Source organism: Euprymna scolopes, chromosome 1 (assembly GCF_053919585.1).
Source record: "Euprymna scolopes isolate OS-2025 chromosome 1, ASM5391958v1, whole genome shotgun sequence".
NCBI classification, from domain to species: Eukaryota; Metazoa; Mollusca; class Cephalopoda; order Sepiida; family Sepiolidae; genus Euprymna; species Euprymna scolopes.
This window is the reverse complement of record NC_136482.1, coordinates 152,803,214-152,830,261: the sequence shown is the minus strand read 5'-3', so window position 1 is coordinate 152,830,261 and position 27,048 is coordinate 152,803,214. Positions and strand designations below refer to the sequence as shown.

Below are 27,048 nucleotides of genomic sequence, written 5' to 3'. Positions count from 1 at the left end.
TTTGTTAACATTACACTTGAACTTCTGCATATCAGTACAGTTGGAAAAGCAGAATCCCGGAAGGGAGTTCCAAAGACCCGCAGTTCTGGGGAAGAAACTATTGGAGTAAAAGGCTTTCTTGCACCTAGGGATCTCTACTGTAAAGGGATGAGACTTAGTAGCTTGTCGGGTTTGTCGGGGGTAGTTACGTTGGGGAGGTACAAGTGTTTGCAGTTTATAGGGTGGTGAGACAACATTGCTGTCAAAGGAAAAGTTAGGTGCCTCCTTCCCTCCGCTAATCTGTAGGTGACCCTTGGGCAAGCTTGAGAACCCACTTCAGTCCGCCCCCATCAGGGTAGCATGGTGTTATGGAAAGCAGGTGACATATGATACGGAAACAATAAGGAGTAATTCTGTTCATAGTTTCGTATCTCACTGTACTGGGTAGACGATCCCTCTGGTCAGGACAATCGCCCAGTATGGGTACTACTCGGACAGAAAGAAACTGCGCCCTACTATCTGTTCAACTGTAAAGAAAGCTCTAGCAAGACATCAAACACTTTCAAAAAAACAACGTGAATGGAGTTGTGAATGATGAGCAACAATGAATTCATGAATGCCTCGAGAGAAAGAAATAGTTCGAAGATCATAGCCACCAATGCCTGAACCAGGCAGTGTGACCTCTGACTCCATTCAAGTCACAATGGTCGTGATCATCTTCTCTCCGGGAGTTCTCTACAGAATTCTTCCGCGCTGCAGGCCTCATTTATCGGGTTGATATACCGGTTTCCACTGAAAATAATTAGCATCTCATGCAGGCAAAAGAAGACAAACTCAGATATCTCTATTCTACTCAATCAACTCAAACGAAATTTACAAAGTGTGTTCATATATATACAATTGTTCAGTTCGATTTCATACAAAACACTTTTAAGTCTCAATTAGATTTAGTCTCTCGGTAGTGACAGACAGCACGGAGTTGGGGTGTGGCAAGGATCCCTTGGTCAGTGTCAACTCGCTCAAACTTGGCTCCAACTCTACTCTCAGAATTTTGGTGCAAGCATTCGCTTATATTTCGAGGGAAGGGTTGGATCGGGGTAAGCCGCCGGGCCAATCACCGGCAGGTATGTAATTTCAGGGGCTGCTCCAATTCCTTACACGGCTCAAGAATCTGTGATCACAGCTCAACTATGTTCCCACGATTAAAGAGGTTAACACCGTGACCCCGGTCTGACCTTGTACTCAGAAGCCAGACGTCCTTGAGTTGGGGTTTGCTAGGCCAAGAACGAAATTATATTTCGTTCTTGCTTTCAAAATAACATCACTTGTCGTTTTTCCCAAACAATAAAAAGTATATGTCTGTTTTACAAAAACACAATAAATTCATAACTTAACTCTTCCTTTCAGCCACCCAATAATGCTTAACAGTTAATACCAGCATAGTTGCCCTGCCTTACTCAGTGTTTCGGGGTTTCAACTTCCTCCCAATGGGGAGTTCTACCACTCCCAGAGGCGGTCACGCCACAGCAAGACACCCCTTGAATAAATGAATGAATGAATGAACCTGTAGTAACATTATCTATTAGGCCAAGATCAAAGTGCAGTATCTGTTCTTCAGATGCTGCACTTCAATTTCTTGTTCTCTGTCAGTGGAGGAGAAATCCTTCACAACTTAGATAATTTTTTATTTTTGTTCCTTTTCTCCACGTTAAAAAAACGACCCTGGCATTGTAAATAGGAACATTATCTATCATACGGTTACTTACTAATGAAACCTTGTTTTTCTCCTCTTCTTTTCCTTTCTTCCAGATATCCATTGCAATCGTTTTGTTTGGGTTGCTTCTTTCAACATAAGAACAACATGGATGTCTTTGTGGCCGTATGTGAGACTATCTACTGGATGTCCTCTTGCAGCGGTAAATATGCAATATTTACTGATCCTATAATCCAAACCTCTATAATATAAATCTCACCTGTTCGTTTAAATGTATGTATGTATGTATGTATGTATGTATGTATGTATGAATGGATGGATGGATGGATGGATGGATGGATGAATGGATGGATGCCTAAAACTTTCGACAGAGGCGACAGATTTTCACTAGATCAGTATCATTTTGAAGCTCGCCCCTTCGGACGAAAAATATCGAAAAATTGGCTAAAAACATTAAATCCTTCACCCTCAACTGGACACTTTTCTACAAGGAGGGGGTCACTTTTTGATAGTCGGCAGTTCTACCCATCGGTCCATGGAATCAGTGCTCGCAAATGACCTCAACAAATGTCCATCTAAATAAACACTCGCCCACCGTTTTTACAGTGCTCGAGCTGCTTGTTTATTTACAAACAAAATATTTTGCTCAAATCACAATCCTATAACAACGCTAACGAATATGGGATATTCTGGCTTGTAAGTTTATAGCGATGCACATGTTGGGGTATCTTCTCCAATAAGAGGCCAGCTCGTTCCAATCATATTCGAATATGCATCCTACTCCAATTAATTTTGATTCATTATGTTTTATCAATAACTGTAAACAATGTGATATCAATAAAGAACTCTAACTGTTGAAAATGTTATGAAAAGAAAAACATACAACAATTGAAACTAATAACTGATGCAGCGATGGTTACACTAACTAATAATAATCTATCTATCTATCTATCTATCTATCTATCTATAAAAGTGAACGTGTCTGTGTATCTGTATGTGTGTCTGTGTATCTGTGTGTCTGTGTTGTACATTTTCCTACGCAATAACTCTGTCAATTTTAAGTTTGCAGACTCGAAATTTGATATACAGGGTACTGAGATTTGGAAAAATAGATGTGATCGGTGTTTGGCCAGAAATTTGGCGATTAAGAGGTCAAAGTTCAACGATTTGACCTTTGAGAACTCTACCAAACTCCTCCGACAATTTTGAGTCTAATCACTTGAGATTTTAGATATACGTTCCTTGGACATAGATCAAACTTAATAACTTGATTTGAGTCCAAATCAATAAATTTTACGGGGTCATAATAGGAGTCAAAGTTTAAAAAATTGACCGTTTTTTTTTTTTGCTCAATATACACCTCCAAATACCCGGGCAACGCCGGGCACCGATGCTAGTATATCTATAAAAGTGAAAGTGTCTGTCTGTCTGTGTGTGTATCTGTGTGTCTGTGTGTGTACATTTCTATATGCAATAACTCTGTCAATTTTAAGTCTACAGACTAGAAATTTTATATACGGGGTACTGAGATTTGGGAAAATCGATGTGATCGGTGTTCGGCCAGAAATTTGGCGATTAAGGGGTAGTTCAAGGATTTGACTTTTTAGAACTCTACCAAACTCCTCCGACAATTTTGGGTCTAAACACTTGAAATTTTAGATATAGGTTCATTGGACATGGATCTAACTTAATAACTTGATTTGAGCCCTAAACAATAAATCTTAAGGGGTCATAATAGGGGTCAAAATTTTAAAAAATTGACCGTTTTTTATTTGTTTTTTTTGTTTTTTTTTTGCTCAGCATACACCTCGCACATGGGCCACGCCGGGCACCCATGATAGTATATTTTTAAAAGTGAAAATGTCTGTGTGTGTGTGTGTGTGTGTGTGTGTGTGTGTGTGTGTGTGTGTGTGTGTGTGTGTGTGTGTGTGTGTGCATTTCCCTACCAAATAACTCAGTCAATTTTCAGTCTAGAGTCTCGATATTTAACATAACGGCTATTAAGATTTGGGAAAATCTTCTTAATCAGTTTTTGGCCAGAAATTTGGCTTCTAAGGGGTCAAAGTTCAACGATTTGACCTTTGAAAACTCTAGCAAACTCCTCTGCCAATTTTGGAGCTAAACACTTAAAATTTTAAATGTAGGTTACTTGGACATGGATCCAACTTTTAATTTGATTTGAGCCCAAAACAATAAATGTTAAGGGGTCAAAATTGGGGTCAAAGTTAAAAAATAAATTTTACCTTTGCGGTCTCTACCAAATTACTCAGCCAATTTCTGGTCTAAACATTTGAAATTTTACATAAAGGGTATTAACAGATAGGGCAAGCTTTTTAATCGATTTGGGTAAAAAATTTGAGCTGCCAAGGGGTCAAAGTTCCAAAGATTTGACCTTTGCGGTGTCTAGCAAACTACTCAGCCAATTTTGGGTCTAAACATTTAAAATTAATACATAGCGGGTATTTAGACATGTAACAAGCATTTTAATCAATTTTGTGGCGAAAATTTGGCTGCCAAAAGGTCAAAGTTGAAAGAGGTAACCTTTGTAGATTCTACCAAATACCTCCGCCAATTTTGGGTCTAAAGACTTGAAATTTTTAATGTAGGTAACTTGGACATGGGTAAAACTTTTTATTTTGATTTGAGCCCAAAATACTAAATGTTAAGGGGTCGAAATTTGGGTCCAAGTTTTAAAAAAATTACCTCTGCGGTCTCTATGAAAGAAATTACTCAGACAAATTTTGGCCTAAACATTTTTAATCTTACATAAAGTGTATTCACACGTAGGGCAAGTTATGAACAGTACAAAGGACCCGAGCAAAGCTGGATGAACTGCTAGTAAATTAATAAACAATGAAACAGGTAGTTAGATAACAAGCAGTGGAGATAGATGCTGTAGAAAAGAAAATATATTATTATTATTATTATTATTATTATTATTATTATTATTATTATTATTATCATTATCATTATCATTATTATCATTATTATTATTATTATCATTATTATTATTATTATCATTATTATTATTATTATCACTATCATTATTATTATTATTATCATTATCATTATCATTATTATTATCATTATTATTATTATTATCATTATTATTATTATCATTATTATCATTATTATTATTATCATTATTATTATTATTATCATTATTATTATTATCATTATTATTATTATTATCATTATTATTATTATCATTATTATTATTATTATTATTATCATTATTATTATCATTATTATTATTATCATTATTATTATCATTATTATCATTATTATTATTATTATCATTATTATTATCATTATTATTATTATCATTATTATTATCATTATTATCATTATTATTATTATTATCATTATTATTATTATTATTATCATTATTATTATTATCATTATTATTATTATCATTATTATTACTATCATTATTATCATTATTATTATCATTATTATTATCATTATTATTATTAATATCATTATTATTATTATTATTATCATTATTATTATTATTATCATTATTATCATTATTATTATCATTATTATTATTATCATTATTATTATTATTATTATTATTATTATTATTATTATTATTGGCTCACAGGAGCTTTCAAACCAGATATTGTAATATGGAACAAGTCCGAAAGAACTGCGCTCATTATCGATGTCACAGTTCCAAATGATTTTGGCCTTAATAGAGCTGAACGGGAAAAGATAACAGAATATCTGGATCTAAAAACATGGTCTCTGAAAGAAATAAACATTATACCGGTTGTGATAGGAGCAACTGGTTTAATAAAAAAGAATCTTAAGAAATACTTAGAAGCAATCCGTGGAAGACCAAGCTGTAACGAAATACAAATAGTAGTCATAAAGGGAACAGCATCTATGCTTAAAAGAGCCTCGGATATAAATTTAAATCATAACAGAATCAAGTGTAAGCTTCAGGAGGGATCCCCTTGATCTCTTAAAACTTACTGAGGTAAAATAAATTTTAAAAAAAAAGCCATCAAGAATCTCTCCTTGAAGACAACCTGTGGTGTTCCCTGGAAGCTGATTGACAACAAGTCTCCCCAGAGTTTCAGTACTCTCCATCTCTTTTTATAACATTCGCAAATGCATTTGCGTTATCGCAACGGCCGTTTACCATTGATTTCTCACTGACAGCGGCGATTGGTCTATTAGCTTTAAATGATGAACGACTTTTGAGTTGTCGACCTCGAGTTCAACAGCTACTTCTCATGGGGTTTTGCAAGGATCGGCTTCAATTATAGCTTTCAAATGTTTGTTATCAACTGCAGTCGGCCGGCGACGACCGTCTTCATTTTCAAGGCTCTCGTCACCATTGCGAAATTTCTTGAACCATCGTTGTGCCACACGTTGGTTAGTGGTTCAAACGTATCATTGATATCACGAGCTGTCTCGGCAACTTTTTTGGCCTAGTTCGAACTGGAACAAGAAAATCCTGCGGATTTGAATTTTGTCCATGCTGTCGAAAAGCCTACAAAAAATGAATGAAGAGATTAACGAATAACAGTAACGAATAACACGATTCGATAGAGCAAAAAACGCGCTTCAAAATGATATAACATGGCTATATATATATATATATATATATATATATATATATATATATATATATCAATGAATTAAATCAGAAATCATATATAAACGTAACATATGTGAGAAAAGATATTGTTTTTGCATCAACCTAATAGTTGGACACAAAAATATATTTATTGTGTTCAACATATTTTTAAAACAAGTTTTCACAACTTTTACAATGCAAACTTGCATTTCATACCATGAAATAACTATTAGTTTTTAGAATTACGATACAGTGGTAACAAAATATGTATTTTTGTAAAACTATTAATTATCTTGTATTTCCTAGGAGTAATAATATATTACATATACGGCATAATCACGTTGACATGCTGGTTCTCATTAGATCACCGAAGTTAAGTGACGTTGAGCCTGGGTGGCCATGTAATAATGCCAGGTGGTGTATGTGCCCTGAAGCCTGTAAAAAGTTGAGTGCTGCCAGGCTATTCCTGCCCAAGACACACGGCATGAAAATAATGCAGCAGCATCACGAGCCCAGAGTGTTAAGGGACTCTCAGAATAATATATTATTAACTAGCGAGGGTACCTGGCGTTGCACGGGTGTGAAGGGTTTGTGTAGTAAGGATATTGAGCAAGGGCGAGGCGTAAAATAACGAGCATGAAAAAGGAAAAAAAAAAGAGATAAAAACAGGAAAATAAAGAAGAAGCGAACGAAAAAAATCACATAAATAACTTTTTTTTAATGTTAAAACTTTCGAAAAAAAAATCCATTACGTGGGCGCGAACGTGAAACCCGGAGCTTACGACACGGCCTCAATATCCACTGCTTCACTACGATGCCATCGAAATACTGTAGTGTTTATTTTCTATTTAAATCAATTCAAGAAAGAACGCTGGACGTGCATGCATGGTTGCCGAAGTCAGTTAAAAAAGAACAAATTTTTGTGACCATCCATTGCTTTAAACGATCATATCTATACGAAATAATTGACGATTTTTTTTCTAATTCTCACATATCATTCTACCGAGACATCGCTCTTACAGATGGTACCAGTTTCGACCCGGTCCAATGCTGCTGAGAAAATTTTTTTCGCAGACATACAAACATTCATATACATAAATAGACGTTTGAGATCTATATAACAGACTAGCGAGGTTACCCGGCGTTTCCTGGGTGAAGGACATTGGCACATGGACGAAGCGATGTTAAAAATAGCTTCCACGTTGTTAAAATGAAAATAAAAGGATAGTGAGAGAGGTGGGTAATTAGTTTTCCACGCTAACCATTAGGCCAAAGAGGATAGTGAATTAAAATTTAAAAAAAGTTAAGAAAGAGAGAGAGGTGGGATCGAACTCGAAAACGTAAGGTATTTAGTCTTTCTCGCTAACCATTCGGCCAAAGAGAATAGTGAATTCAATGAGTTGGTAATTAAGTTAAGAATCATAGGAGTCGCCATGCATGCACAGAAATGAACGTTGCTTTTAAAACTGGCTGAGGGCTAGGTAAGTTTTTGTCGATATTTATTTGTTTTCCCACGATAACAAAATGTGACACAATTTGCTTAAAAATGAAATTTTCTCAGTATAGAAAGGTTTCCCCTTCCATTGACCCATAACTAATCTCATTTTGGTGCAGTGCCAGCCACCAGGCTGTCGAGCTGTCATTTGCGTTTGAATAGTTTCACTTCATATGAAAAAGCCAAACAAACACCCAAAATGACGGCATGGTGGGAATTTTGTTTAACCCGATCAAAAAAAAAAAAAAAAAAAAAAAAGATAGAAACGATGTCTGTTTGCAAATGCGAGATATTACGATCTGTGAAGTATGCGAAAACTTCTCACAGAATCTAACCGATGTGAGAAGCCCCACTCAAAAAGCCTTTCATGGACATACACAAACGCTCGCGCCCATTTTGCTCTTTATATATATACTAGTGGAGGGTACCCAGTTTCCCGGGTGTTTGGAGGTGTGTGTGTTTTTGGGTAAACGAAAAGAAAAATCGTTGGCCGGGTGTCCCGGGTGTTTGTTTGAAAAAAAAACAAAAAACAAAGCCTTGACGCACAGTTGGAAAATAATAAAGTGTGAAAGAACGTGCGACGTTTAACGGCAGGTGCCCGTTTTTGACGAGTTAATAACGTCAACTTTGAGTGCGGGGCAGTGTTTTATTTACTGCGAGTCTGTTCGCTTCTTTTTTTTATACGAAAAAGCTTAATGCACATGCAGCGATCGAAAATTGTTGAATATTTATCTTTTCAAAGTCGGGCAAATTAAATAGACAGGCGACCCTGGTTGTTAACTCGTAGATATTATCATTTAGGCGCGATATAAAAAGTTTTAAGAAGTTGTGAGGCGACCGATCGGTTCTCGGAAAAAAAAGCCTTTTTTGGACATACAGGAAAACACACGCACACGCACACACACACACACACGCACGCACATGCACACACACACGCACATAAACATTTTCGCTTTTATATTTATAGATATAGATAATGTAGTAGTAATACTATAATAATAATAATAATAATAATAATAATAATAATAATAATAATAATAGTTAATATTTTGGCATGTTTACATGAAACAAATTAGAAGAAATCTGAAAAAATGGTTTTCTTAATTTCTGATTAAACCTTGTAACTGCTTTCAATTGGTTTCCTATTTTTTTTTTCTGGAATTCTTTCTTCAGTTAATCTGTCTGATTTAATGATGCAAAAGAATATATTTGTTGAAATTCTGGACACTCTGCGACGATACAAAACAAATGCTGCGGTTTTATTGTCTGGTTGTCGAGCTGTCAAAAGTCTATGCATCTTCAGGTAAGTATTGGCAGCGATTTTTTTTCTTCAAACATTTTTAGAATGTCACAAATCGTTCAGGCAACTATCATGACTCAACCGTCAAGATTATGTGATTCCTACAAGCAAATTTCATAAATTTAAAATGTGTTAACGAATTGATTTGAGAATAAATGAATTTTTTTTTCAAACTGATTGTTTAAATAAATAAATTAGTTGGTTCAAGAAAAAAATTTATTATTTCTTTTGAAACTGATTTGTCTATATTTTACCTTTCATTCACCATTTAAATGATATTGTTATCTGAAAACATTGATCATACTAAAAATTAAGTCTATACTGCATTTCATTTTTAAACCATGAAAACATCTTTGTATTTAATAATTTATGTGACGCCTATAAAAGTCGTAAAAAGAGTGAATATACGACTATGCAAATTAAATATACTGAAATAAATTATAAGAAACAGGATAACAGAAATAATAATACAAATCGAAGTAAGAAATATAATTTGGTTCACTCCACTATATAACCAGATGCTGAAAAGTGAAATATAATTTTGTTCACCCCCCCTCCACTATATTTATATTCAGGATGACTAAACAGATGACAATGGCAAATATGGGTACTGCTGTAAAGAAGTTGAAGTGGCAATGGGGCACTAGCAATAAATGAACTGGACAAGAAGGATGTTTATAACTTCTGTTGTGAAAACGTTGAATACTAAAGGAAACTGAGTATCTGGTTTCGGTAACTGCTGAGAAAGAAAAGGTATAGAAAGCTCTGAGTAAGATGAAGAACCTTTGGACGTCGTTGCAGATATATTGAAAGTTACAGGTGAAACAAGCATTGAAATGCTCACAGACTGTCGGAATTTTGGGGTTGTCACAAAAATAAGCTTTTTAAAGTACCAAATTAAAAGGAAAAAAAAGGGAAAAATTAAACAAGCAAACAAAGAGAAATGAGCAAATGAAATACCGACCCGAAATTAGTTTAAGACGATCCGAATTTATTTAAAGAAAACAAAATGTTACGGTTGCTTATATTTTCCTAAGCTCAGGTTTTAAAAACCTGTAAAGTAAGATGAAATAAAAAATAAACAAATACAAAACACAATTCTTACTTGAAAGAAAGGCTGAAAGAAAAGCACATTCAAAATAAAAAAATTTTTTCAAGTCCTTAAATTCAGTCTTTCAACAAAAAGTTCTTTTTCTGTTTCTTTCCTGAAAAAAAATCATGCAGGTTCTTTTAAAGTTTTCTCTTTTTCTCTCTTCTTCTCTGTCTCTCTTTTTTTTTTTTTTTTTTTCAAACAAACAAAACCTTCAAAAGGTTTAAAAGTATAGCTCTCTGAAAAAGAGTTATCTTTTCTTCAGATACCACAGCAATAATTTTTCCTTTCTCTGAAAGGGTAGGTTTCTTTTTCTTTCTCTCCTTCTGTTTTTCCCCTCTTTCTGAAAGGGTTGGTTACTTTTTCTTTCTTTCTTTCTTTTTCTTTTCCCCTCTTTCTGAAAGGGTTGGTTTCTTTTTCTTTTCCCTTTTTCTGAAAAGGGGTAACTTCTTCAATGAATGGTGTATTTTGAGACACCAATTTCAACCACTTAATAAGGGCCTTCCACCCGTAGTGAAGAAACTGGGCCCAACGGAATTCCGAAAAACAAGATTTCATTGTCCGATGTCTTCTTTGGAACTGATCTGAAAAGGGTCTCACAAAGTTGATTGGGATTGTCTTCACTGCACAGTAAATCAGCGTTAAGCAATGCTGATGGCTACCAAGAAAAAGGAAAGGCATTAACAGAGAGAGGGGGAAAGCAAAATGTCCGCAGGACTTAAATGAAAATGACATAAAAGAGAGAGAGAGAGAGAGAGAGAGTGAGTGAGTGAGTGAGAGAGAGAGAGAGAGTGAATGAGTGAGTGAGTAAGTGAGTGAGAGAGAGAGAGAGAGAGTGTGAGTAAGTGAGTGAGTGACAGAGCCGCACCCACATTCGCCAGCTGAAAGGGGGCTCCAACGACTGCTAGTGGAGGTCAAGATAAGGAGGGGTTAGGGGTTAAGTGAATTTTGCAGGTTGGATAAAATGCTGACACCCCGACCCTTCCCTTTTGCACTGTTGATAGTGAGGTCCATAAAAAAATAAAATTCTGACAAGACTTGATAAATCAGATAATAAAAGGAGAGATATTTGAAAGAATGGGATCTTAGTAAAACTGTGAATTGTTACAAGGATAAAGAAGGAACTATAGATTTAAGTAACGACAGAGGTTTAAGGTTGGCGGATCATATCATTAAAGTGGTTGAGAGAATAACTACAAATCAAATAGGAATGCAATTTGGTTTTATATTTGGCCAAAGTACCACTGGTGCTATTTTTATCTCGAGTTAAATGCAAGAGAAGTGTCTTAATAAGAAGGAGAATCTGTGCTTTGCGTTTTGGGATTTGAAAGAAGACTTTTGCGAAAGTGTCAAGAGAAGTTGTCTGGTGAACTTTGTATCAGGGATTCTAAACATGAGATTTAGAAGTATTATATGTTAATTTTACTCTTCATAAGGTGATATAAAAGTTATACAAAACTGTTATTTTGAGAGAAATCATAGTACTCCTCAGAGTATGGATTGGAATGATAAAATTGTTGCCCTAGAAAAGACAACATGATTCCATTTCCGTTTGATGAAAAAACCGGTCTTCTTTTTTTTTGTTACAGACCATCTACTAGTTGGCTAGTTGTGTACAAATCCCAAGAGCGATAGGAGACTTCTCTCATGTCTGAAAGTGACACAATGTTCAACGAGCGAGATTGGAAATGCGCCGCTGTACAACTCATACTCCCTATGACAAGACCATTGCCAGCACCCTCAAAATGCAAATCCGGATGGTTCAACGTTTGAGGGCACAGTTCAATGAAGTTTCCGGTCACGGTTATAGTCTTTGGTGTGATTTCAATTGAGGGCCACATCATACCACCTCACAACTTTGAAGTCGACTTAAAAGTCAATATCAAAGTGTACCTGGATGTACTGAACAGTGTGGTAATCCCCTGGTGCAATCAGGTGGCCGCTAGCACACCCTGGGTGTGGCAGCAGGACTCGGCACCAGCCACAAGTCCAAAGAGATCCCAGCTTGGCTTCAGGAGGAGTGCTATGACTTTGTACCCTTCTCTCACCGCCCCCCCCCCCACCCCGACCTGAACCCGCTGGACTACTTCATTTGGTCGTACGTCGAGAACATCACCAACATGACCCCTCACAACACCAAAGAAAGCCTGATCGCCGCCATCTGCCGAGTATTCGCCGAGCTCCCGCTGGCACTTATAGAAAAAGCAATCTCTCAGTTCTGGACCTATATAGAGGCGGTGATTGAGGCGGAAGGCGGCTACATTCAATAGATGTCAGCTCCACTACATAATCATATTATCTGAATTGATTTTTTCAATAAAAGTTTTAAAATAAAGCTGCAGTGTTGTTTTCTTTAGGGCGACACTTTTATGTATTTATCCAGTTATTTATATAAACATATCTGTATATATAATTTATTTTTTCATTAAATGCTAAAATGTAATTTTTGATTAAAATGAAAAATGGCCAAAGATAAATAATAATAATAATAATAATAATAATAATAATAATAATAATAATAAAAAATAATAATAATATGATTGTTGTGCGCATTCAGTAGTGTTCAATTTAATTTTGAATCGGGATTCAGATTGCAATAAGTTGAATGAAATTTACTGAAAATCCAGTAAAGTTTGTAAAGAAAATTTGAAATTTTTTTATTAAGTCCAATAAATTTGTTTTGTTTAGTTATTCATTGTTTAGTAAGAGTCTTTTGTTTGTTGGTGATGGACGAACAACCTTGACCTATGTTTAGTGAGATGAATAAACAACCTGACTATTGTACGTTTTTGTAAAATAAAATTCTGGAAATATAAAATAATCACATGAAAATACTTGTATATTTTAATGAAAGGAAATTCTTATTAATATATATTTCTTACTAAATAATTTCAAATGTTTCGTAAAATAAGGTTGATACTTTTTATTCTGAAAACATTTTATATTTTAGTCAAATGATAACGATCGAGTAATGACTTCAGTTGTAAAATATAAATATTGAGATTTTTGCATCTAAAAACTCATACTTACCTTGTTTAGGAGTTAACGGCGATCATCTAGGCCGTTCTCCCAAAGCGAGACTCTTCCATTGCACTACGGTTGAGTTGACCTTTGCGATCACCCCAAATGTGGGTGACTCGGAAACACTATTTCTAAGTGTGGGGTCTGCGTTCGCGCTCACCCTGATAATTAAACCAATATTAGACTTCAGTACTATATGAAATTATTCTTATTCTACAGTAGCGGGACCTGACATGTCTTTCATATAGTATATTATAACGAAATTATCATTAAATATAAATGTGCGTGTGTGTGTGTCAAGAACAGGTATAAGGCCTCTTTTCTTGAAAGATCATCCTTTTTTATTGTATTTTATATTTTTATATATATTTGTTGCTTTAAAATATTGTCAGTTTTACTACCACTGCTATTATGCTAATTTCATTTTAAATATAGCCTCGTTTCTTATGATGCAGTCAATTTCTTTTGTTTTTTCTTTGTTGCGTTTTTGAATCGGTAGTTTCTAGGGTTTCAATATTTATATCAAGACTTTCTACCTGTGTATTATTGCTTGGAGGTGTTACCTGTTGTTCTGTTGATTAACTTTCAACTCATTGTCATCAGTTTGAATTCTGAGTACCATTCTCACTTTACGATATACCTTCCTTATTTTCTGGTCGTGAATCCAGCAAATATACTCACTAAAAATATCATGCAATTCAAATAAACTTGTTCAGTGAAATTGCTTTTATAATTCCATTAAATTAAAACTCTATTTTTATTTCCTGTCCTGTTTCTTTTCATGGACTGGTGCTTCTAGATTTTAGCATTGATTATTTATACTTAACTAGCAGGGCTACTCGGTGTTGTCCAGGGCAAAAGTGTAATATATTTCTAATAAAACTTCTATCTCCTTCTCTGTCTGCTTCTCTTCCCCCCCTCATTCTTCTCTTCTATCTTTCTCTCTTTCACCTTATCTCTCTCTTCCTGACTTTATTCTCTGCCCAGCCTATTCCTCTTCTCAGACATACACACATAAACAACTCGTTTTTATAAATTCCTGGAAGAATAAGTAGGCAAAAGGGAATTAACTCTTTGATTTAAAGAAATCAGTTACTTACCTTTCTTTAGTTAGTACGTTATCTAGCTGGAAAACTAATCCCCACTGACAAAATCTGTGCCAATCTAGAGTTCAAGAATGAGCAATTTCCCTAGGTTTTATATATTATTCATCCGGAGCAATACAGATCAAGAAAATACTAACGTTGTGGGTATTGGTTTTATCGTTTTGTACTCTTAGCCACAGATACAAATATACACACTGACAAATCCCTTTATATTATAGTTGATAGTTGTTTCATGATATTCGAGTATTTTGGGAGTAGCAAGCTCCCATATTGATAATCTAGTGAACATCAGGCGATCATGATAATTAGATCTTTCTCCTGAGCCTCATAGCTTGGATTATTTTTGTTCAAATATTTCAGCGGTTAATGTATGTAGCAAACTCAGGTTCAGGCACTATTTTTCTGCAGTTGTCTTACAGGGATTGTATTTAATTTTTGCCAATGTAAGCAATTAAAGCACACTACAACACTAAGTATTCAAACAACAGCTTCAACCCTGACCCACGGAAAGAGAGGTAGATAATATCCGTAGCTCCCTCCAAACAGTTATATAACACAATAGGTTTTTATCTTAATCATCAGAATTAAGAAACGTATTAACAAATCAGATGGTTTTCATTTCAGTCCGCCGGAAAGAAGATTATCCGTCTGTAAATACAAACACCTTTTGGATATTATTCCGGAAATTTTCACAAATTATCCTGAAAATCCTACAATCATGATGGAAACCATTTGCTTTGTTGGATGCCTTGCAGATGTTGGTATGTTCTTGTTGTTATTGTGTAATGATGCTTTTGTATGCTGGTATGTTGCTTTTGTTAATTTGGTAGTAATGTTATTGTACGCCGGTATGTTGTGGTTGTTATTAATTTGATGTTGTTGTCATCCTTTTTTTTTTTATTATTCTACTTTATATTTATGTATATACTTGTTGCTTTAAATTATTAATTTGATCTTGTTGTTTTTAATGTTAGTTATTGTTACTTGATAAAGTTGTTGAATTTGGTGTGATTGTTGTTACCGATGTTGTATTTGATATTATGAATATTGTTATTGCTATTCTAGTTGGTGATCTTGTTTCTAGTGTTGTTTTTGTTAATGACGTTTTTTTTATTTGGTGTTTTTTTTTAAATGTGTTATTGTTTTTCTTTTTTTTCTATTAATGTCGATATATATGTTTTTTTATTTTTGTGGCAATGATTGCTGTTAATGATGTATTTTTTTGCTGTTGCTTTTTTATTTCAATTTTTCCATGATTGCTGCATTAATCCAATTGTTATTTTTGAATGAAGGATTTGAAATCCCAACTTTCATGTGGAAAGCTGTTACAGATGCTATCGGCAGGCATTCTGACTATGTTTTGATTCAAGAATCAGCACTGGAATTTCTTGCAATCACAGTTTATAAAGGTAAGAAAACTATAAAACTCTGATTAGAATGTACACACACACACACACACACACACACACACACACACACACACACACACACACATTCATATGAACTAAAAGTTGTGGGAATATTCTTTCTGCCTATAAAAAAATGGTCACCATATATCAATGAGCTATATATGTAGGTTATATGTATTTCAACAAGTATCCATTCTTGTTACACAAATGGCCCGGTCTAAGCCGGGTTGACATGCTAGTGTGTATATATATATATATATATATATATATATATATATATATATATATGTATGCATAGGTGTATATACATATACGTATTTATATGGATTAAAATGTGGACGTGTCTGCGGATGGAATGAGATAAAATGACAGCTAAACTAGAATTGTTGTAATATTTCTCACAAATATAAACAAACTTTGTTATTATTGTGAAAGAATATAGCAGAAAGGAATCTGGTTAAAAAGTTGATGTTTTGAAAAGTGACACAAGGAAAAAGATTGGAGTTGGATTTTTGATTTGTCAACCGAGCGGACGCCACAATAATTCTCTCTGTCTTTCTCCCACTCTCTCTCTCTCTCTCTCTCTCTCTCTCTCTCTCTCTCTCTCTCTCTCTCTACCATAAGCAAGAAACAACAAGAGAAATAAAAACGGACTGTTGCTTACACCAATGGTTGTTGTGTTTTTGAATTCTTAAAATGGGTTCATAATATAACATTCTTTCTTGAAGAGAAAAATGATACACACACGTACATAAATATACATGTGTGTGCATATATATATATATATATATATATATATATATATATATATATATATATATATATATATATATATATATATATAATATACACACATGCATATATATATATATATATATATATATATATATATATATATATATATATATATATATTGAAACGATCGTACACTATCGTAATTATTTTTATCTTGATTTCTTTGAACATGTAAACGAACTTATGTTAGTTTATTAATTTTATTTACCTCCCATTTAATCTCCCTTTCTCTTCATCTGCAAACACACACACACACACACACACACACACACACACACACACACACACACACACACACATATATATATATAATCGTGTATATTAAGGCAGCAAGTTTTCATTTAAATATGTATTGTTGAAAAGCACGGAGATTTTCTATTTAACGAGTCTCTTATTATTTTTTTCCAATTTGCATATTAATCTTTTTGTAGTATTTTCAAATGTTTGTATGTAGGGCCCATGTGTTATGTATTGTTGCATTATTTCCGCTAGTGCTTTTTGTTGAAACATCAGTCGCCTTTTCGATTGACTAGCCTTAATTTAAACCTACGTCACTTCTGGTTATATATATATATATATATATATATATATATATATATATATATAAAGTTCTTCTTTACTCTTTCTCTTGTATTATTTTCAGATCGTACCAGTAGATATCACTTGGACAGTGAGAATTTAAATCAGATTCTGAATATAATGAAGAAATTTCATGACAATTTATGTAAGTAAACGTTTAAGACAAGGGTAACAAGCAGTGTAATAGCTTTTCTTTTGATTTAGGTCATGTTGGTGAGGTTCTCAGCATATGACCAAACGAAGTAGTCCAGGGTTTTAGGTCGGGGAAGGAGAGGGGCCAGTGAGAGAAGGGTACAAATTCGTAACACTCCTCCTGAATCCAAGCCTGGTTCTCTTCAGAACGGAGCTCTGCAGCCACACCCAGGGACTGGCAGCAGACACCTGATTGCACCAGGGGATCACTACAGTATTCAGCACATCCAGGTACACTTTGGTGTTGACTTTCAAGCCCACCTCGAAGATGTAAGATGGCATGATGTAGCCCTCACTTGAAACCACAACAAGGACCATAACCATAGCCAGAAACTTTGTTTTCATCACCCTAGGCACATCTCTATTATTCGTGGCAATCAAGCGATGTATTTTGAGAGTGCTGGCAATAGTTCTGTTGTCATAACTTGAATCGGTAGAGAGCATATGTTGTATCTATATGTTAACAGCGGCACATCCCTGATCTTGCTCGTTGAACATTGTGTCACTTTTAGACATGATAGAAGGCTCCTAATACTCTTGGGATTTGTACACAACTGGCCAACTAGTAAATGGTCTGCGACCAAAAAACGAAAACCGGTTTTTTATCAAACGGAAATGGAATCATGTTGTCTTTTCTAGGGCGACAATTTCATCGTTCCAGCCGTAGTATTCCAAGCCCAAATAAGATCTCCTCGGCATGGCTATACACCCTGAGGAATTGTGCATGGGGTGATGTTATCTCTAGTAACAGCATTTATCAGGATATTCCACTAGACTAGATGAATTCTTGTCCTGGGATCTCGGGAGACCTCAAAAATGATGTACTTCAACATAGTTAACTGGACAATTCGGAAGATGAAAATTAAGGTTTTTTCTTTATTAATTCAAGCTACTATACAGCAAGTGATATTAAAGTATTAGTCGTATGCACATTAGATATGTGAGATGAGAGCATTTAAAGAAAGAAATGTCGCTCACAACTTTCCGGATATATACTACCGGAAAGTTTTAATTACATTTTAAACACCATCCTTGAATGTATTCGGTTTCTTTGTACAAGGATTTTTTATGACAACCTGGCATGAGGATAACTCATCTTACAAGTAAATTCCAACCAAATACGGGCTGTGCAAAAAGTCACTGAAGGGTTAAAAGTCTTTGTACTTTTACCATTAATGATTATTTCTTTCTATATTTCAGATATTTTACAGATAATATTTTTACAATAATTATGGATAAGTATAGCATTGAACAACGTACGCAAGTTGAGAAATTGTTTTACCAAAATCAGAGGTCAATTGTTTTGATTCAAAGAGCTTATTGACGGCATTTTCATGTAAGAGATAGCCTAAGTCACAACACAATTCGAAACATTGTGTGCCGTTATGTCAACAACCCTCAAACTTTGCAAGAATTGAAGGAAAAAAATCAGGAACGAAATAAAGGAGTTAAATCGCGATCCAGAGCTTCTGCAATCTGTCATGAATAATGTGTTGGAAAGAGCACAAATATGCGAAACTGAAAATGGGCAACATTTAAAAGACATTATTTTCATAAATAAAGATTGTTTAACTTTTGCCATTGCTTTCTTTTAAATTTTCCAATGTCTTAGTCAGATTTTGTTAAGATTACAGTATAATATCATTAAAAATAAAGAATCTGTTTAAGTCGAAAATCATTCAGTGACTTTTTGGACTCGCTTTATTTATATACATACATAGTATTCGAATCACAAATAAGATCCGCTCGACACAGAATGATGCACATTCTCCAAGTGATGTTACCTCAAGTACCTTAACCTTCACTAGACTAGATGAATGTTTATCCTGGAATCTTGTATGACCAAGAGACCACAAGAATCATGTACTATAACATAATTAACTGGTCAATTCGTAAGATGAAAATCGTCCTTCACTTAAGCAACGAAGGATGGCCGGCATGCAAAGAGATTAGCGGTAGAAGCAGAAAAAGCAGGACAATAGTAAGTGCAGTTGTAAATAAAATATCAAAGAAAACATTATTTAATGACAATAATTTCTTTAAGGAAAAATTATAACGTGTGAAAGTTAAAGAAGATTTTTAAATGACCACTTAGATATAGAGATCAAGTGTCAGTCCCAGTAAAGGGCTTCTTGATTGCTGAGAATCTACATTGACATAAGATGAAATTTAAAAAAAAGGGTTATCTAATTTTCGGAAGTATTTTAACCATGAAACTGCAAAGCAATATTTAATGCAACTGTATAGAAACGTACAGTTAGAAAGAAAAACTTCCACATAATGTTATAATTAAATAGAGAGAAATTTTCAATTAAATGTTGTGTTAGTGCAGTTACATCACAGATAGGAAGTCACTAATGAGATGTGGTGAATAAGCAAATCAGATCATTCTTTTTTTTTTTTTTACTGAATAGAAAGTAGTCGGGTTCTCCACTGTATGAAAATGGGTTGGAAGTATTTTGTGTGTATAGATGTATATTGTCAAGTAAAGATACCATCCTTCCACCTGCCCACCCAAAATGAGCGTTAAACCACGAATGAATTTATTCTATTCTTTATTAATAACGTTTTGTTATTGCAAAGAAGAATTTTATTACAAGAGGAAACGAATTGCCACGACGTGTTGCCAAACTAACAAGATGCAAGCTGTCTACGTATTGAGCTGTCATCCAGATAATCTGTGAAGATCAAAGAATTGGTCTCCAGAGTGCTACAACTGCAGTAAAGTATTAAGATAAGACACATGTATTATCATTTATTATTATTATTATTATTATTATTATTATTATTATTATTGTTATTATTATTATTATTATTGTTATTATTATTATTATTATTATTATTATTGTTGTTATTATTATTGTTATTATTATTATTATTATTATTATTATTGTTGTTGTTGTTATTATTATTATTGTTGTTATTATTATTATTAATATTATTATTATTATTATTATTATTATTATTATTATTGTTGTTGTTGTTATTATTATTATTATTGTTGTTATTATTATTATTAATATTATTATTATTATTATTGTTGTTGTTATTATTATTATTATTATTATTGTTGTTGTTATTATTATTATTATTATTGTTGTTATTATTATTATTATTGTTGTTGTTGTTATTATTATTATTATTATTGTTGTTGTTATTATTATTATTATTATTGTTATTATTATTATTATTATTATTGTTATTATTATTATTATTGTTATTATTATTATTATTATTATTATTATTATTATTATTATTATTGTTATTATTATTATTATTATTATCATTATTATTATTATTATCATTATTATTATTATTATCATTATTATTATTATTATTATCATAAAACATACCTGAAAAGGTATTGTGCATTCTTTGTATGTACAACGTCTGTTGTCTTGATGTCGTATTGTTTTGGAAAAGCTGATTTTCATGTTATAAATTATCGGCCATAAATTTAGATTGGCTGAAATGCCTTCAATACTTAAAATCGTGTACTTTTGTGGTTACGTAATCAAGATTTTCTCCCTTGTGTCACAAGATAATAAAATCTTTTTATGCCACCTGTGTACTAAAAGAGTTGAACAATTTTTTATATACTGCTAATCATTGTGTGATTAATTTTCATTGTTTTATTGTTTTGTGAATCTATTCTAATTAGTTTTATTAATATATCAGGTTGTAATAAAAAAATTCAAAATTCTTTATTAAGTAAAATCGTTCAGTTTTGATGATAATTGATTCAAGTATTTATTCAAAATGTAGGAAATGTCAAAAGTATTCAATTGAAATGTCAAAAACATTCATTTAAAATGTATGAAATGTCAAAAATTCATTTAAAATGTAGAAGTTGAAAAATATGCATTTAAAACGAGGAAAATACAAAAAGTTTTCAATTAAAATGGAGAACATGTCAAAAGTTTTCATTTAAATGAAGGAAATGTCAAAAGTATTCAATTAAAATGAAGGAAATATCAAAAGTGTTCAATTAAAATGAAGGAATATCGAAAGATTTCAATTAAAATGAAAGAAATATCATAAGTTTTCAATAAAAATGAAGGAAATATCAAAGGTTTTCAATTAAAATGAAGGAAATATCGAAAGATTTCAATTAAAATGAAGAAAATATCAAAAGTTTTCAATTAACATGAAGGAATGTCGAAAGATTTCAATTAAAATGAAGGAAATATCAAAAGTTTTCAATTAAAATGAAGGAAATATCAAAGGTTTTCAATTAAAATGAAGGAATATCGAAAGATTTCAATTAAAATGAAGGAAATATCATAAGTTTTCAATTAAAATGAAGGAAATATCAAAGGTTTTCAATTAAAATGAAGGAAATATCAAAAGTTTTCAATAAAAATGAAGGAATATCGAAAGATTTCAATTAAAATGAAAGAAATATCATAAGTTTTCAATAAAAATGAAGGAAATATCAAAGGTTTTCAATTAAAATGAAGGAAATATCGAAAGATTTCAATTAAAATGAAGAAAATATCAACAGTTTTCGATTAAAATGAAGAAAATGTAAAAAGTATTCATTTAAAATGTAGGATTGTAAAAAAAAACATGTAAATGTCATTTATTTTGATAAAAATACTGATAGCATGCCCCTTGGTGCTCATCATTTTTTTTAACCAAAAAATGTGCATGCAAATGTATTTTTAAAATTCCAATTTTACAAAAAAAAAAAATGCGGATAAAGAGTGGTAGACAGACATTGAATCCAAGGTGTTGAATAGCTCTTAGAATTTGTAAATCTTTATAATGCATAAATCTTAATGGACGTTAACTATTTTAATTGAATACTCGTGATGACTTCTAATATTTCATCAAGTTGTCAAAAAACAAAACAATTAAACAGCCTTATTATCTCATGTTAAAGAGTCTTTTGCTGAAAATATATTTATTAATAGCCAAATAATGTTTTCTGTGCTTCTTCAGGTATTCAAAGGAAAGGACTTTACCTGCTTCAATTACTGACTCATGTAATTCCTGAAAACTTCAAGACTGACTCAATGGCAAGAATGATCGTTGATCTCATGAAGAAATACCCTTTTGTACCGAGCATACAAGTGGAGGTAAGAAAACTATCATTTATTACCTGTGTTTTCTTTATTTCAACATTTGAATTCGACAATTTATTTTAATATTTAAAAAAATTAAGCAACGTAATCGCTCACTGCAATAAACATTCGGATTATATTATGTATGTAACTAGGAGTCATGCATAATCATTGGTGGGAGTAAGGTTAATATTTTTTGGAGGTGTGAGAGAAAAATAATCTAGGCAATATAAAATCAAATTATGATATTTGTTTGACCAAAAACAAACATAGAAATAAAATAAACACTTTCATTAACTTCAATACTAAACCTAAATCCTAAAAGTGATCAAAATTGATCATGATTGAAACCCTAAGTTTGGCTTCGCTCCAGGGATGCAGGCGTTTGATATATATATATATATATATATATATATATATATATATATATATATATATATATATATATATATATATATATATATATTGGTTTGGAGATAAATGTCAATAATAATTAAAAATATAAAATCTAATACGAACCATGAAAATATGTTGAGAAAAAATGGTTACCCGTTCTTTAATATGCCATCTAGTTCGAGATTGATTGAGCATTAAGTTTGAAAGTGAGTGATCATTCTACTGTAAGTTTATACAGAAAAAAAGTGTCTTACTCTAAAATGTTGATTGGTTGGTTGTTTTTGTTTTATGGCATATCAACCCTTTTCGGGTTATTTAATGCCAAATCCAAAGATTTTGAAGAAAAAATTTTGAATAGAATATATTTGTTGTTTTCAAGTCGGTTTCTATTTAACCCATAGTTGGGACCCTAACAGGTACTACCACTCCGGGTCAGAGTGGACCTGGGAGCAATGGTAATTAAAGGATGGCTCCACCCTCCTCAAAGCCCACAAGCTGGGGCTTCACAACTGGATATAGTTTAAGGTCATATCCAGGACCCCCATTGAGGAACTTTTATCCTCTGCAGAGGGGCAGTCGGTATATTCTAATGCCCCACCGACAGGGCCTACTCTAAAATGTAAATTTTGTTTTGAAGTTTTATTATTATTTGGAAGATTTTTTTTTTATCAAAAAGTTTGCATGTATGTGGCAAAACAAAGCAGAACCTCATCTTAATTTTTCTGTGAGCAAAGCCTAGGTTACAGTTAAACAATAATTGTATAACTAAAACCTTTGATTTATTTTGCTGGGACCATTTTAGAAACGGATTCTAATGACTGAACGAATCTCACACTTCTGTTTTTGGTGGTCTAAAACTGCAAAGAGGAAAACGTTAATAAACAATGAGAGAGGGGTGGGGGGAGTTAATCAACGTTTTTACGAAATTCTTCATTTGTCTAAATTAATGAAAAACCCGAAGTAAATCTATGCAAATTATACGATAAAGTTGGTCGGTTGTTTTTGTTTTACGGCATATCAACCCTTTTCGGGTTATTTAATGCCGAATCCAAAGATTTTGAAGAAAATTTTTTTAATAGAATATATTTGTTGTTTTCAAGTCGGTTTCTATTTAACCCATAGTTGGAACCCTAACAGGTACTACCACTCCGGGTCAGAGTGGACCTGGGAGCAATGGTAATTAAAGGATGGCTCCACACTCCTCAAAGCCCACAAGCTGGGGCCTCACCACTGGATATAGTTTAAGGTCATATCCAGGACCCCCATTGAGGGACTTTTACCCTCTGCAGGGGGGCAGTCGGTGTATTCTAATGCCCCACCGACAGGGCCTATACGATAAAGAAAATACTGGTGGTGACTAAAATGATGGGGGGGGGTAATAATGGTACAATAAAATGACACAAGTAAAATTGAAACAGGTAAAAATGGCACATGGATAAATCGGGGGGGGGGATAACACAGGAAAATCTCACAATGAGCTAGGATACAATACATAAAGAGAAAAGATTAAAACGTTTATCATATCTATATCAATAAAACAGTAGATGTACGCATGTGTGTATTTAATGTATTAACGCTGAAAAAACTACTGGTCATATAACACTGAAATTAACAGGAAATAGTAATCATACACCAAGAATGGTTTATAATGAGTAAAATCTTTGTTTGGATGAATGAATAACGCATTTATTTATTGTATTAATAACTACTCATTTCAATTGCTAACTTTATTTCGGCATGCTTATAAACAAACATTTTTAAGCAGATTAACCGAAAGAATTGTGCGTGTTATTTGGTTTCTGCAAATCATTGTTGCTTATTTGTTTGTTTTTTGGGGTTTTTTTTTTTTTCATTTTGTGGATATTTTTTCGTATAAGTTACAACTTATCAACTTTGTTAAACAACGTATTATTTGTATTGTTTAATGTTTTAAATGTTTAATTATGAAACAATAATAAATTATAAAATTAAGCACATTTAATCCTTTTATTTGTTAAACAATATGGTTAATCTAAAATAAATTATACGTAAAGAAACTTCTTGATATATTCCGGTTACGACCCAACGTGTCCCTTTTTTTATAACAGGGTTGTAGGCTATTTGTACAACTAAACGGCAAATCTGCCAAAAAAAAAAATATGTGACATTATACGTCAGTCGATTGTTGGGGTTTTGCTTTTTTTTTTACCATAAATTGTTAGGTTAAAGCTTTTTTTTTTCCAGAAAACTTTTAACAGTTAAAATACACTTTTTTTTTTAAAAAAGAAGTTGATTTTTATAAAAAATATGGATGCTTTTCCTTCATTAAAGAAATTCTTAGGTGACATACAGATACGTTTCTAAAAAGAAAATCGTTATTTTTTTAGCCATTCTTATCATGGGGAGGGGATGGTGTTTGGTAACTATTCTGTGCTTTCAACTAACAATTTATTACAAAAAAAAAGTCTTAATGTGAGGAGAACTGTGGCATTCATTCCAAAAGCCATTTTTAATATGGCGTTCTTAATATGGTGATTTTGCCATTACACCAAATTGAGCCACAGCAACGTGTGGCAAGGTACAGCTATTATATATATATATATATATAACTACTTAATTTACTCACATAAAATTAATATACGAAAGTATAAATTTATGCGTAAACTTTAAGTATTTACTTCAAAAGTGCTCAATACGTAGGTAGAACTAGTTAGTAAGTTATAAAATATATATGGCGATTAAGAGTGGATGAAACGCGGAATATTCAGTGTAGCTTAATCGCCATATATATTTTACAACTTACTATATATATATATATATATATATATATATATATATATATATATATATATAATGAAACATTGAGATACAATCATTAATTGCATAAACATTGTTTTATTTTCAGTGCTGCGTCTTAATTGTTCTTTTTGAAGAACTTGGAGAGTATTCAAAGATTGAATATTTCATCCGGTATGACTGTCAAACTCCTGTTTTTGCCATTTTCAGGAATTACAATAATTGTCCAGGTATGAAAAGAAGATATCGTTCATTTCTTTTTAAATGTAGAACATGATCAGGACAGAAATGAGATAAGAATAGGACAAGAACAAAACAATAATAGGACAAGAATAGGATACAAATGAGACAGGATGGGATAAGAAGAAGACAAGTATGTAGCAAGACAATAAGACAATAATGGGACTATAGTAGGACCTGTTCTACAAGTATTTTAAGGTGAATGCTCCGACGAACTACAAGCACTTGTACCCCCTCGACTTAAATTCCCCCGACAAACCCGACAAGCAGCTAAATCCCACTCTTACACAGTAGAGATCCCTAGACGTAAGAGAGCTTTGTACTCCAGTAGTTTCTTTCCCAGAACTGCTAGACTTTGGAACTCCCTTCCGGGTCCCTGCTTCCCCAACTGTAGTTACATGCAGAAAATCAAGTGTAATGTGAACAGACATCTTGCTGCCTAACTCCCTACATAGTACCCCTGTAGCTTATGTCCCTGATAGTAGCCCCCTACATCAAAGTGGCAATGTGCCTTGTTTGGGGTTAAAATGTAAAAAAAAAAAAAATGTAATAAAAAAAATCGTACAAAATTGGACAAAAGTGGAACAAGAATAGGATAACAATGAAACAAGAATAAGACAAAAATAGAATAATAATGGGTCAAAAATATGGCTGGAAACAAAATTATTGTATTAATAGCTACTCGTTTCAATTGCTAACTTTATTGCTACATGCTAAGAAACAAACATTTTTAAGTAGATTAACCAAAAGAATTGTGCGTGTTATTTGGTTTCTACAAATCATTGTTGCTTATTTGTTTTTTTTTTGTTTTTTTTTCTTTTTCATTTTGTGGATATTTTTTCATATAAGTTACAACTTATCAACGCCAAAAGCAACACGAGGGTATGGGTTAATGAGATTTTTAGGTGGATGCTGAACAATACTAGAAGTAGGGATGGAAACAAATGATGGACATAATTTGATTATTTAGGAGGCCGTGAACAAGCATTTGTTTATATTCTATTTAACGATGGCAATGTTTTAAAGCAAGGAAGCAGACGCATGGTATTGTGTTCCACAGATGGAAAGTTCTTGGAAAGAAGCTTTGATTTTAGGTTCACAGAGAAAGAAAGTAAAGTTCTTTGTAGTGGTGGTAGTTAGACGAGTTCTTGCTGTGAATGTTTTACAAGGATAGACGTAGTAACCATTGCATCATCAATACTCACGAAGCACAAAATTAAAATTTAGAACATGCATTAGAATGTCCGACATATTGATTTTAAACATGATCGCATTCTTTGGATTTTCTATTTGTCACATA

The 27,048-nt window shown here is 32.8% G+C and overlaps 1 protein-coding gene and 1 non-coding gene across 2 annotated transcripts in view; both read left to right on the top strand.

The window, feature by feature from the left end:
* LOC145276726 (leucine-rich repeat serine/threonine-protein kinase 2-like) overlaps nt 1–27,048 on the top strand; it is a 338,716-nt gene that overhangs the window by 61,920 nt on the left and 249,748 nt on the right. The window contains exons 12-18 of the mRNA XM_080127947.1: nt 1,789–1,895; nt 8,953–9,082; nt 14,921–15,057; nt 15,589–15,705; nt 17,144–17,224; nt 22,216–22,352; nt 25,618–25,738. Coding sequence (XP_079984073.1) covers nt 1,789–1,895; nt 8,953–9,082; nt 14,921–15,057; nt 15,589–15,705; nt 17,144–17,224; nt 22,216–22,352; nt 25,618–25,738 — 830 coding nt within the window. The remainder of the gene's footprint in view (nt 1–1,788; nt 1,896–8,952; nt 9,083–14,920; nt 15,058–15,588; nt 15,706–17,143; nt 17,225–22,215; nt 22,353–25,617; nt 25,739–27,048) is intronic.
* Nucleotides 13,192–13,355, top strand: LOC145283995 (U1 spliceosomal RNA). Its single transcript, XR_013868772.1, has one exon. It is a non-coding gene; the product is annotated as a U1 spliceosomal RNA (small nuclear RNA).